Genomic DNA, 13,299 nt, shown 5'->3' with positions numbered 1-13,299 from the left:
ACGGATGACGTCATCTTTTTTTCTGTGGACCAATTTATCTTGAGATGACCCTCAAAAATGTTCATACCGATTGGATGTAGTGTTCTACATATGCAATTATAACGTCATAACAAAGGCACCTATGATGTCATCAAAAAAAATCACTTATTCCCCATGAGGAGTACTTGCCATGTGCCAAGTTTCAATTTTTTTTCTTGGTGCAGTTTCAGAGATACAGAGGTCAAAATTTTTCCCGTTTTTCCAACATGTCTGCCACACCACGTGACCTATAGTGTCATAGTTATCATTAAAACATTCTACATGACTAAGTTGCTCCTATGGTGAAAATTGTCTAAATCTGACAAGTGGTTGTGGAGAAAAACACTAAAGTTCTGTACGGACAAACAAACAAACTGACCCAAATGCAATACCCTCTCCTCGAGCGAGGGTAACTCGAACGACATTCGGGAGAGTGCCAATGTCGCTATCAGGCTGAACAGCTTACAATTTGTATCCCACTGATAGGGTGGGTCTGCATCCGCACCTGAGCCAAAATCTTATTGGCTTATTTTTGTCACCTACCCAAATCATCCACCAAGTTTTGTCATATTACTGCATTTCGGTTTTGACTCCATCTCTCAATGGTGAAGAATCACTTTTAAGATGCTAGTATCTGGATCTGGAACTTCACCAAAATACAATCAATTTGTCCTTGCCACACACCCAACCTGTCCACCAAGTTTCATCCGAATCCATCCACAAGAGACATCATGCTACATATCGTTGTTGGCCCTCTCTTTCTCAATGGTGAAGAAACACTCAAAATATTATCATATCTGGATCCAGATTCAGATCTTCACCAAAATCAAATCAACTTGTCCTTGTCACACATCCAACCTGTCCACCAGGTATCGTAGAATCCATCCATAATTTTTGAGTTATCCTGCTCACGGACAAACAGACAGAAAAACAGGGGGGATAATATAAAATCGTAACGAGACATTAAAATGAGTCACACATTAGAATCATAACGAGACATTAAAATGAGTCACACATTAGAATCATAACGAGACATTAAAATGAGTCACACATTAGAATCATAACGAGACATTAAAATGAGTCACACATTAGAATCATAACGAGACATTAAAATGAGTCACAGATTAGAATCATAACGAGACATTAAAATGAGTCACACATTAGAATCATAACGAGACGTTAAAATGAGTCACACATTAGAATCATAACGAGACATTAAAATCAGTCACACAATAAAATCATAACGCCACATTAAAATCAATCACATTAAAATCATAACACATTAAAATGAGTCACACATTAGAATCATAACGAGACATTAAAATCAGTCACACATTAAAATTAATGAGACATTAAATCAGTCACACATTAAAATCATAACGAGACATTAAAATCAGTCACACATTAAAATCAATCACATTAAAATCAGTCACACATTAAAATCATAACAACACATGAAAATCAGTCACACATTAGAATCATAACGAGACATTAAAATCAGAACGAGAAATTAAATCAGTCACACATTAGAATCATAACGAGACATTAAAATCAGTCACACATGAAAATCAATGAGACATTAAATCAGTCACACATTAAAATCATAACGAGACATTAAAATCAGTCACACATGAAAATCAATGAGACATTAAATCAGTCACACATTAAAATCATAACGAGACATTAAAATCAGTCACACATTAAAATCATAACGACACATTAAAATCAATCACATTAAAATCAGTCACATTAAAATCATAACACATGAAAATCAGTCACACATTAGAATCATAACGAGACATTAAAATCAGTCACACATTAAAATCAATGAGACATTAAATCAGTCACACATTAAAATCATAACGAGACATTAAAATCAGTCACACATTAAAATCATAACGAGACATTCAAATCAGTCACACATTAAAATCATAACGAGACATTCAAATCAGTCACACATTAAAATCATAACGAGACATTCAAATCAGTCACACATTAAATCAAAAAGAGACGTTATAATTTTAATGTGTGACTGATTTTAATGAAACATTAAAATCAGTCACACATTAAATCATAACGAGACATTCAAATCAGTCACACATTAAATCAAAAAGAGACGTTATAATTTAAATGTGTGACTGATTTTAATGAGACATTAAAATCAGTTCCACACTAAAATCATAACGAGACATTAAAATCAGTCACACATGAAAATCAATAAGAGACATTAAAATCACACATTAAAATCATAACGAGACATTAAATCAATGAGACATTAAATCAGTCACACATTAAAATCATAATGAGACATTAAAATCAGTCACACATTAAAATCAGTCACACATTAAAATCAATAAGAGACATTTAAATCAGTCACACACTAAAATCAATGAGACATTAAAATCACACATTAAAATCATAACGAGACATTAAAATCCTAACGAGACATTAAAATCAGTTACACATTAAAATCATAACAAGACATTAAAATCAGTCACACATTAAAATCATAATGAGACATTAAAATCAGTGACATTAAAATCAAGGAGACATTAAAATCAGTCACACATTAAAATCAGAACGAGACATTAAAATCAGTCACACATTAAAATCATAACGAGACATTAAAATCACAACGAGACATTAAGATCAGTGACACATTAAAATCAATAAGAGACATTAAAATCAGTCACACATTAAAATCAGTCACACATTAAAATCATAATGAGACATGAAAATCTGTGACACATTAAAATCAATTAGAGACATTAAAATCAGTCGCACATTAAAATCATAACGAGACATTAAAATCAGTCGCACATTAAAATCATAACGAGACATTAAAATCAGTCACACATTAAAATCATAACGAGACATTAAAATCAAAACGAGACATTAAAATCAGTCACACATTAAAATCAATAAGAGACGTTATGATTTTAATGTGTGACTGATTTTAATGAGACATTAAAATCAGTCACACATTAAAATCATAATGAGACAATAAATCAGTCGCACATTAAAATCAATTAGAGACGTTAAAATCACACTTTAAAATCATAACGAGACATTAAAATCAGTCACACATTAAAATCATAACGAGACATTAAAATCAGTCACACATTAAAATCAATAAGAGACGTTAAAATCACACATTAAAATCATAACAAGACATTAAAATCAGTCACACATTAAAATCAATAACAGACATTAACATCAGTCACACATTGAAATCATAACGAGACATTCAAATCAGTCACACACTAAAATCAATGAGACATTCAAATCACACATTAAAATCATAACGAGACATTAAAATCAGTCACACATTAAAATTATAACGAGACATTAAAATCTGTGACATTAAAATCAATAAGAGACATTAAAATCAGTCACACATTAAAATCATAACGCCACATTAAAATCAGTGACACATTAAAATCAATGAGACATTAAAATCAGTCACACATTAAAATCATAACGAGACATTAAAATCAGTCACACATTAAAATCAATAAGAGACATTAAAATCATTGTCACTCATTAAAATCATAGCTCCAGATTAAAATCATCATCATTAATTAAAATTATGGTCACACATTAAAATCAGAGCTACAGATTAAAATCAGTCATTCATTAAAATAATAGCTTAAGTTAAAATCAGTAAGTCATTAAAATCACAGCTTCAGTTTAACATTGAAGTCACTCATTAAAAGCATCATACATTAAAAACAGTGACAAATTAAAAGTATTAGCACAGTAACAGATTAAAGTCACAAGCCACAGTGACACATATTTAAGGCATAAGCAGATACATTAAAAGCATAGCCACGTATATTAATGCCACAGCCACACACATTAAAGGCAGTCAACCCTCGTCACACATTAAAGCACAGCCACAGTAACACACATTAAAGCTATAGCCACACATGTCAAAGGCATAACCCCGTGTTTATGAAAGAATATCCCCAAAATGCAGGATCTTTCATGCCTGTGTTTACCTCAAATCTCATGTATCCAACCAATTCCATTCTGTCCCCATCGTACCCCCTCATACCTACCATCTACTGGAGGTTGTGTCCTTCTCAACCGAGAAGGTAGAGGAAAGATTATGTCCAGCTTCTATCCTGTTTTGGTTATGGGCCCAGATGGCACTCGTGTCCATGTTCTCAAATCTTTCTCCCCTTCTCCTCTGTTTGTGCTCTTCAGCCTGTCCTCCTCTTTTGAACCCTTCCCGTTTTCCCGCAACTAACATGTGGAATGATGCGGAAATGATGCCAGTGGGAGCTTATCACAAAACTATCCACAACTCCAAGAAAAAACATTAAATCCTCCATTTAATTTGTGGTGATTAAAAAGGACTTTGCACCCCGACATGGACTGAACACAGCTGAGCAGATGAACCTGATCACAATGAACCATTATATCATTGACAGTGTTGGCTGTAAGTTTACAAGATAGTGGTGTCAAATGTCACACCATCTCAATGCATTCCTATTGGTGTGCACCCAAAATACAAAGCTGAACTGAACAGACTCACCAACTTCGGGAGCATACTCCTGGTGGACAAATTACCGCATGGGTCAACCAGATCGCCATTACAATGATAAAGTCGGATTTGACAGCGCATATTGACCCTCGACAGTGTAGCAAGGCCTCACTTCATGAGCATGATCATCTTCCAATACTGGAAGTCACTCTTCATGAATTGGGTCTGTCTCGCAACAGCGCATGTTCTCTCAAGTGGATCTTACTTCTGATTACTATCCATGTCCATGTTCATGTACAGTAAGACATGAAGTTGATGACTTTTCCACAGAATGTTGACTACTTTTCAGACCTGCGGCGATCGCTATATGTGGTTGTCGTTGCCTTTCAGAACCTTGGTTTCCAAGGCCGAATTAAGGTATATTTCAGTTAGGCAATGGCTTGAGGTCCTGCGCTTGAAAGGGTCCCCATACCCAAGGATTCAGGACGAAGCCTTCGCCAATCTCTTTACTCAAGCAATGTCAAGTTGAATGGGTAGGGTGAGTGAACAGGAGTCTTCAAGTTTTCCCACAGATTTTCAATGGGATTAAAGTCTGGGCTTTGTCTCGGCCTCTCAAGGACTTAAACATTCGTGTTCTGATGCCATTCCAGTGTTGATTTTGGCTGTAAGCTTGGGGTCATTGTCCTGTTGGAACGTAAATCTTCACCGCAGTGTGAAGTCTTTTTCACTCTGAACCAGGTTCTCCTCAAGGATTTGCTTGTACTGTATTTGGTTCTATTCATTGTTCTCTTTGCCCTTGCAAGTCTCGCAGTTCCTGCCACTGAAGAGCATCCCCATAGCATGATGCTGCCACCACCGTTCTTCACAGTAGGGATGGTGTTAAATGGGTGATGAGCTGTGCTCGGTTTCCGCCAAACATAGTGCTTTGCATTCAGGCCAAAGAGTTCGATTTTTGTCTCAGCAGACCACAGAATACACACAAGGAAACACAAGGATACAAGACACAGGTGCCACATCAACACCACACCAATTTATCAATACCAGATCAAAACAAGAAAAATGCAAAATGGTTTTTTTTGTGGGATTTTTGGTAGTTTTTGCAGGGTTTTTTTGTATTTTGTTCTATATTTATTTTTGTTGCCAGGGAAGCGGCATGGGCAAACACGGTCTTGGGTAAAAATAAAAAATTAAAATCAACTCAGGTCAGCACCCAATTGAGAATCTTTTGCCTCGTGCTCTCAGAGTCTTTCACATGCCTTTTTCTCAGGAGTGGCTTCCGTCTGGCCACTCTTCCATAAATCCCAGATTTTGTGAAGTGCTGCAGAGACTGGTGTCCTTCTGACAGGTTCTCCCATCTCAACTAAGGAACTCCGTATTTCTGTCAGAGTGGTCATTGGGTTCTTGATCACCTCGCTGACCAAGGTCCTTCATTCCGGGTTGTACAGTTTGGTCGGACGGACAGCTCAAGGAAGAGTTTGGGTTGTTCTATATTCTTTCCATTTACAAATGATGGAGCTCACTGTGCTCTTGGGAACCTTCAACACTCCAGAAATTGTTTTATATCCTTCCCCAGATCTATTCCTCCTCAATCCTACCTCGGAGTTCTACGGACAGTTCCTTGGACTTCATGGTGGAGTTTCTGCTCTGATATGCACCGTCAACTGTGGGACCTGATATAGAAAGGTGTGTTTCTTTCTAAATCATGTCCAATCAATTGAATTAGCTACAGGTGGACTCCAATCAAGTTGTAGAAACATCTAAAGGATGATCAAAGGAAATTGGATGTACCTGAGCTCAATTTGGAGCGTCATCACAAAGGGGTTGAATATTTATTGATGCAAAACATTTCAGCTTTTCATTTTTTAATTGATTTGTAAAAAAAATTCTCAAAACATGTTTTCACTTTGTCATTGTGGGGTATTTTGTGTCGATCGGTGATAAAATAAATCTCAATTTAATCCATTTTAAATTCAGTCTGTAACAACAAAATGTGACAAAAGTCAAGGGATGTGAATACTTTCTGAAGGCAATGTACTTTTATGGGCCATTGGATCACCACAAAAGGTCTGCAATCAGACACCAAAAAAAATTCAAGGCCATCACAAAGACGTCCTCCCAAAAAATCTTGAGGAACGACGACGTTACATAAGGGATGTTGAACCACCTTGCAAAGTTTCTACCACCTCTGACTGATGTGATTCAACCACATCGAAATGTGACTAAAAAAGGATGTTTTCAGACTCCCAAAAGTGCATTTGCAACAGGTAAAACTAGAGGGGGAGCACTCGGGAGAGTGCAAAACCTCTGCCGCCAATACTGCTGGGTCACTCAAGTGAACTTTATATCTTATTCATTAAATATGATGTCAACAGTGCTGACAGAGTTATAGTTCTTTTCTCCAACATTTTTGGGGGGGTTGGAAATCACTTAAAACATGTAAAAATGCAAAAAAAAAATTCCCCCTTTTTTTGGGGGGGCGTAACAATTTTTTTGGGAGGGGGGTTGAAAATCACTTAAAACATGTAGAAATGCAAAAAAAAAATTATCTATTTTTTGGGGGGGGGTAACAATTTTTTTAGGGGGGGTTGGAAATCACTTAAAACATGCAGAAATGCAAAAAAAAAAAATTCTCAATTTTTTTTGGGGGGGGGGACCAAGTCCAAAATTTAATGCCATGATCCTTGGAGCATACCTAACCCCCCCCCCCCCACCAAGTTTCGTCGAAATCCGTCGAGGAGTTTTTCCGTAATACTGTTCACAAACAAACAAACAAACAAACAAACAGAAAGGGGTGAAAACAGTAACCTCCATCGATCTTCGAAGATGGCGGAGGTTAATAAATGGTCATAAAGGCTCCAGTGATTGCAATGTCTGACTCTCACAATGAACCAATTCTTGAATATGATGCAAGTGGATATGGCCTCAGATCTGAGCTGTTCCAACAGGGCAAGTCAATCTCTACAACCAACGAGAAACTAAGAAGGTGTGCACAAAAGAAAAAGAGAGACCAGGAGTCAACTTTGCACTGCAAAAATTCCATCACTCTACTTATGGGTGGCACAGGAACATATCAGCCTCTTAAAGCCATTGTGTGCAAACCTCTGTCAACGGCTCCCAAATGACTCCAAGTTCCACAGCGAGCACAGGATTCCAACTTCACTCTGAATTACAAACCAATAAATTATATCCCTATCGCAAATACCCTATCAGAAGCGCCCCAACAGAGAAACCATCAACTGAATCTGTAGTTGTAAACAATAGCTCTTTTTCCTCAATACAAAGTCTAAACGAAATATGCACGGTGACACAGAGGGACGAGACGATTCTCTCGCCATTAGTTACACCCAGCTACAGAGATGAGTGTATGGTACAGAATGGAATTATTCTATGTTGTGATAGAGTGTACATTTCAGCAACCATACACGCTCAGCTCAGATGAAGCTTCACATAGGTCACCCCGGTGTCGACTCCGGTCTTCGTAGAGCTCGAGAACTATTTTTTTTGGCCTAACATGTCATTCGGAGATTCGAAGATGAAGTGTTGTGAAATTTATGCCATCTATTGTAATGTTATGTGGAATGGGGTGGGTGGGAAGGGTTCTTATGATAAGTTAGCATTGACCGCATGTATTGGGGAGGCCAGCTTTACAGTTTTGACAGGGAACTGTCAGCAGTTTGTATTGTAGAACAAGCACCGAGGAGGTGGTGATCATCATCACAGAGAAGTTTAGAGTAAGTTGTCAGTGTTAGACCTTCTGTTCAGGTGAGGCCAGGTCGAGGACGTGTGGGCACAAGGGCACCAGAAAAGCACCATTTTTATAATGGAAACATGATAATTGGCCATTGTGGACAAGGACTGCAGGCCAGGATGGAGAAAATGAGTTGTGGAGCCCTGGAGAGGGGCGGAACGCCCGAGCACGATGCGCCGCCCATTAGCAACAGGCAACCAATGACAAGGAAAGAGTGGGAAGCTGTGCTTGGGCGAGTAGTTGAGTCCGGGCATCCTCGCAGTTGGTTCTGTGCAAAACAAGTACAGCAAGTAGTTTAGCTTTGGCCACCTACGAGGAAGTAGAGTCTGCATGGGGCCTCCTCTCTTCATTTTTTGGCCTCCTCCATTGTGTCTACCACAAGCCCTTGCTTGTATTTCCCTTTCTTCTGGTTTGAATCTGGTATTTTGGGGCCACAAGTGAAGTTTTCGTTTTTTTCACTTTATGCAATAAGATTGTGTTCCCATCTTCCCCATCCATGTCATTTTACTGTCATGTCTGTCAGTTGTTTATCGTGTCTCATCTTCCTCATCCACTGTATTCTTCCGTAATAAACCATATAAATCATAAGAAACGTCTTCCCACATTCTGCCTTGTCATGTGCAGTTGAAATAACACCGTTTTGTTTTCTGTTGAATGTTTAGAAAACTTAATTTTATGCTTTTCTGGTTTTAACAGAGGCTGACAGGATTGCCTCGAGGTACGCACACTCCCCTCAAAGCCATCGACCCTGGGTTTGAATCCCGACCCAGCTATAAACTGTCATCCCGGTGTTTCACAGGCAAGGCGATTCATCAATGTGTGTGCCCGTCCCTCGGATGGACGATAAACTAGCGTCCATTCTGCTGGCATTAGTTGGTGGACGTTAAGTCATCTACGAACGTGGTCCTTCGCAAAAAGTAGGTGAGCTATCACCGGCACCCTGGCCAAATTCCAGCCCCAAGTACTGCTGGTAGATGGATGGCAAACTGCCCAGCATAACCCTCACCAAGAAACTGCTTCGGCAGAACCAACGCTCTGCAACAGAGTATAATAAAGTACGTCTGATCTTGAGTTTTAACTGACTTCATTGTAATATAGTCACTCACATTGACTCTTGCCTCACATTCTCCACTTCTCTCTTTGTTTCCATTTTACTGTTAACCAAATTCTATAAGAGGGGTTAGTGGTGCGTGATGTAATAATGACACGCTCGGTGTCACTGTTAATGGCTTAGAAAGGGGGAGGTGGCACGTCGTATTATATTGACACATTAGATGTGTCAATGTGTCAATGTTGTTGTTTAGTCGTGTCAATGCTCTGTACCGAGTCAGACATGAACATGTTCTGGACTAAGAGTTCATCCTGATTGACCTCTGACATCTCCGCTGATCATGGACCCATTACGGGCAACTTTTTAGCTGTCCTGTCCTGACACCCTCTTAAAACCATTAATATCAGTCACAACTGGGACTTGTCATTTCTTCAGTTGTCCATTGTACCATCAAGGAGAATTCCCATTAAGACAGCAAAAGAAGACCTGTCCTTATGGATGGGTTAATTCCCCTAGAATTGGCATATTGTAGTAAGACTTGCAATACGCATGAGCCACGATATGCCATACACATTTACATCGAGAGAATTAGAGTTCTCCTTCCAACTTGAACCCCCGGGGCTATGATTCTTTTCAACCGCTTAAGTCCTGCACCTGAGTCCAACCACCAGATTTCAATTAATTCCACGCAGCGGTTCAGGAGTGCATAGAAGTCAAACACAGCCTCCTCAACTTATAGTACGAGTACCTGTATAAATCACCCACATCCCACCCTTATTGATGAGCACAAACCAACAGCTGGATTTTAAAGGTATATTTACTGATATTTTTGACTGACTAGCTACTTGGGACCGATTACTAATCCACAGGTGTTATTACTGGCCTCCAGCCAGCATCATGGTGGAGCCTCCAGTCAGCGTTTTTCAACCTCTCTCTTCTCTTCTGCTGCCCCAGTGCTTTTAATAGGTTCCATATAGTTAGGATTGTCATAGATAGGCCAAAATATGCTGCGTTTCCTTTTTAATTTATGTGCGTGCATGCCCACTCCTCACCTGATTGGACAGCTTGCATGCCATCGCACGTCCACACGCTCTTGCAAAGGGTCAGGATAAAAATGCAGGCGAGCTCACTTTAGAAGCCCAAACCGCGATGGTAAATTACGTGGAAATGCAGTGTCAGGGGCAGCACGGTTTTCAAACCAGGTTGAGGAGTACATGACAACAAGGTAGTCGGTTACCTGCCTGCAGCTCTGCTCAAACATCACCACGTCTGCAAGTCACTCGTTTGCCCGTTGTCCTTCTGTCTCATTGTTGGTTTGACCTGTCAAACTACGTTGTACCGCTATTTCGTGAGCACTGACCTGAACATTTAAGATAATAATAATAATAAAAAAAATACAACACATTAAAATCAGGAAAGGAAATTATATTGCTTTTGAAATCAGTGCCATTGAAAGTTGTACACAGAAGGAAAGTTGCTACAGTGATAACAATGAGACAACTGACATCATCAGGTCATAGTAACGTCCAAAGTGTATATTTATAAGCTTGGGGATTAGAGGATGTGTGTTTGGCTAGACATGTTGGACTGGGATGTAGGGAGGAAAGAACATTGACATTAGGAGGTAATCTACACATTTCAGAAGGTAGGTACAAAGTCAAAGAAAATGATACCTGCAAAGACAAGACATTTTCCATCCTTAAATATTTTTGGCGCTTTTTGGAACAGATCACAAGCATACAAATTAGACATGTAAGACAAGATATTCCAACAAGGAAATTAAAGCATGAAAGTTTAAATAATTGTGATTTATTTATTTATTTATTTATAACCTATTTCCTCATTATCATTCGTTGAAGCACAAAGTACACATTTAACAGATTCGGAATTGGAAGTGTTCTCAATATAATGGCCAAAGAAGGAGCAACTCAGGATGAGTGGGATGAACAGGTCATGAAAAGTGGCGACAACAAAACAAAAACCATCATGGACGCTGTCGCGTGCAAAAGGGGGACACAAGGATGGCGCTTGTTGATCACCCCGTGCACTGTGGGTCGTGATCCCGGGAGAGCCAAGTGTGATTGGCCAAATCAAAGTCGTAGGTGGGAAGATGGTATAATCGCACATAAAGCCTAAAAGCTCTGCTATGCTGACGGGCACGATGACAGGAGAGAAGATGACTTCAAGTCAGTGTAAAATTTTGCGACGATGAAATGATAATTATGCAGACAACACTAATAATAACGGGATGGTCGCAATTATTGATTACTAAATACAGACCATGACGGGATACAAACCATTGTGGACGCCCGACACGATGACACAGAATACGTTTAACAATTAGCAAATAACCCCTGTAAAGCTGCAAGCCTGTACACCGGAGGTAATATATCGGGAAAAGAGGGATAACAAAGGAATAAAATAACCTTAAGCTGGGGTTAACAAAAATCGTTGGGAAATAGCAACGCATAACGTGGCGGTCATAGCGGGAGAACCTGCCGGTGAGTTCAGCGCCACCCACTTCATAGCTGGCACCAATGCAGACAAGTGAAGGCCATCTCAGGTGCCGATTCCCCGTACCGAGTCTAACTTGGTCCATGCGCTCATCTCCTGTAATTGGACTGATCGACTCCCACTCGCCACACGGTTTTGTATCGTGCTGGCCGTGTCAGAGCACTCTCTAATTAGTGGCATTGTGAAAGCCCACGTACATCGCAAATAGTTCAACGTCACCCTTCGTCGAGGGAAGCAGGCGTACCACACGGTATGGACTTGCTGCAAAGGATGTGGGGCTGGAAATAATAATTATAAATTAGGAGCGGATAGAGAGAAAACCAGGCTTGTGGGACATTCCCCAAAATAATGTCTGACGTCACAAACATATATTTGCAAAAAGTACATCACCATACAGGGTGTTATATTAACATGGGGGAGAAGGAGGGTTTGCGGTAGCAGGGGAGGAAAAGGGGGGGGGGGGTCCAACTCATTCTTGTGCAAGTAAAAATACATTAAATTTTAGGAGCTCAATGTTAAACTCAAGTCTGGAGAGAGAACACCAAACGGAGACCGAGTTCGTGAGTCTTTTGATGGAGGTAAATTATACTTTCCCTTTTGACATCGTAAGGATTATTTTAAAAATTCCCTTGTCAAAGAACATTTTAAAATCATGAAGGTATGATATTCTAAAATAAATAAATTACTCAGCCAGAGGATGTTAAAACATTTCAGCTTGTTTTTGATTTCACTCCGATTTTTCATGCTCGTTTCAAGTACCGCCTGGTATGCAGACAATGCCACTAATTGGAAAAATCAGGTGTTTAAGTTGTGCAATGTCTTCTTATTTTTCTTTTTTCTTTTGAGTGAAAACAGTAAAACTTTACTGAACATGAATGCTCGATTTAAGACATATCCATATAACGTTTATATTTAACAAACATGTCAACACCATGAAGATGTGGATAAGATGTGGCAATCTTAGTTCACTTCAAATACAAAAATTACCCTCTTGTAAACAGCATAAAACTAGAGGGGGAGCACTCGGGAGAGTGCAAAACCTCCGCCGCCAATACTGCTGGGTCACTCAAGTGAACCTTATATCTTATTCATTAAATATGTCAACAGTGCTGAGAGTTATAGTTCTTTTCTCCAACATTTTTTTTTTGGGGGGGGGGGTTGGAAATCACTTAAAACATGTAAAAATGCAAAAAAAAAAAAAAAAATCGAAATTTTGTTGAAAAAAAAGTTGCAAAAATTTTTTTTTTCTCTAACAATTTTTGGGGGGGTTGGAAATCACTTAAAACATGTATAAATGCAAAAAAAAATTTTTTCTTTTTTTGGGGGGGGTAACAATTTTTTTGGGGGGGGGTTGGAAATCACTTAAAATATGTAGAAATGCAAAAAAAAAAATTTTCTTTAACAATTTTTTGGGGGGGGGGTAAAAAAAAATTAGGGGGGGTGCAAATCACTTAAAACATGTAGAAATGCAAAAAAAAA

At 39.0% G+C, this 13,299-nt stretch overlaps 1 protein-coding gene and 1 long non-coding RNA gene across 2 annotated transcripts in view; one reads left to right on the top strand and one right to left on the bottom strand.

Moving 5' to 3' along the window:
• LOC147019712 (uncharacterized) overlaps nucleotides 1-9,404 on the top strand; it is a 15,554-nt gene extending 6,150 nt beyond the window's left edge. Inside the window, exons 2-3 of the long non-coding RNA XR_015061495.1 lie at nucleotides 6,081-6,190; nucleotides 8,952-9,404. This is a non-coding gene — a long non-coding RNA (uncharacterized LOC147019712). The remainder of the gene's footprint in view (nucleotides 1-6,080; nucleotides 6,191-8,951) is intronic.
• A 1,312-nt stretch (nucleotides 9,405-10,716) lies between these two features.
• The window catches only part of LOC147019711 (estrogen-related receptor gamma-like), a 55,173-nt gene continuing 52,590 nt past the window's right edge, over nucleotides 10,717-13,299 (bottom strand). Inside the window, exon 6 of the mRNA XM_085894371.1 lies at nucleotides 10,717-12,098. Within this exon, the coding sequence (XP_085750497.1) occupies nucleotides 11,866-12,098 (233 nt within the window). The 3' untranslated portion in view covers nucleotides 10,717-11,865. The remainder of the gene's footprint in view (nucleotides 12,099-13,299) is intronic.

This window comes from Eptatretus burgeri, chromosome 9, assembly GCF_056783735.1.
Source record: "Eptatretus burgeri isolate ZD-2024b chromosome 9, Ebu_testis_v1, whole genome shotgun sequence".
NCBI lineage: Eukaryota > Metazoa > Chordata > Myxini > Myxiniformes > Myxinidae > Eptatretus > Eptatretus burgeri.
Note: the sequence above shows the minus strand (reverse complement) of the source record. Positions and strands in the feature narration are given on the sequence as shown.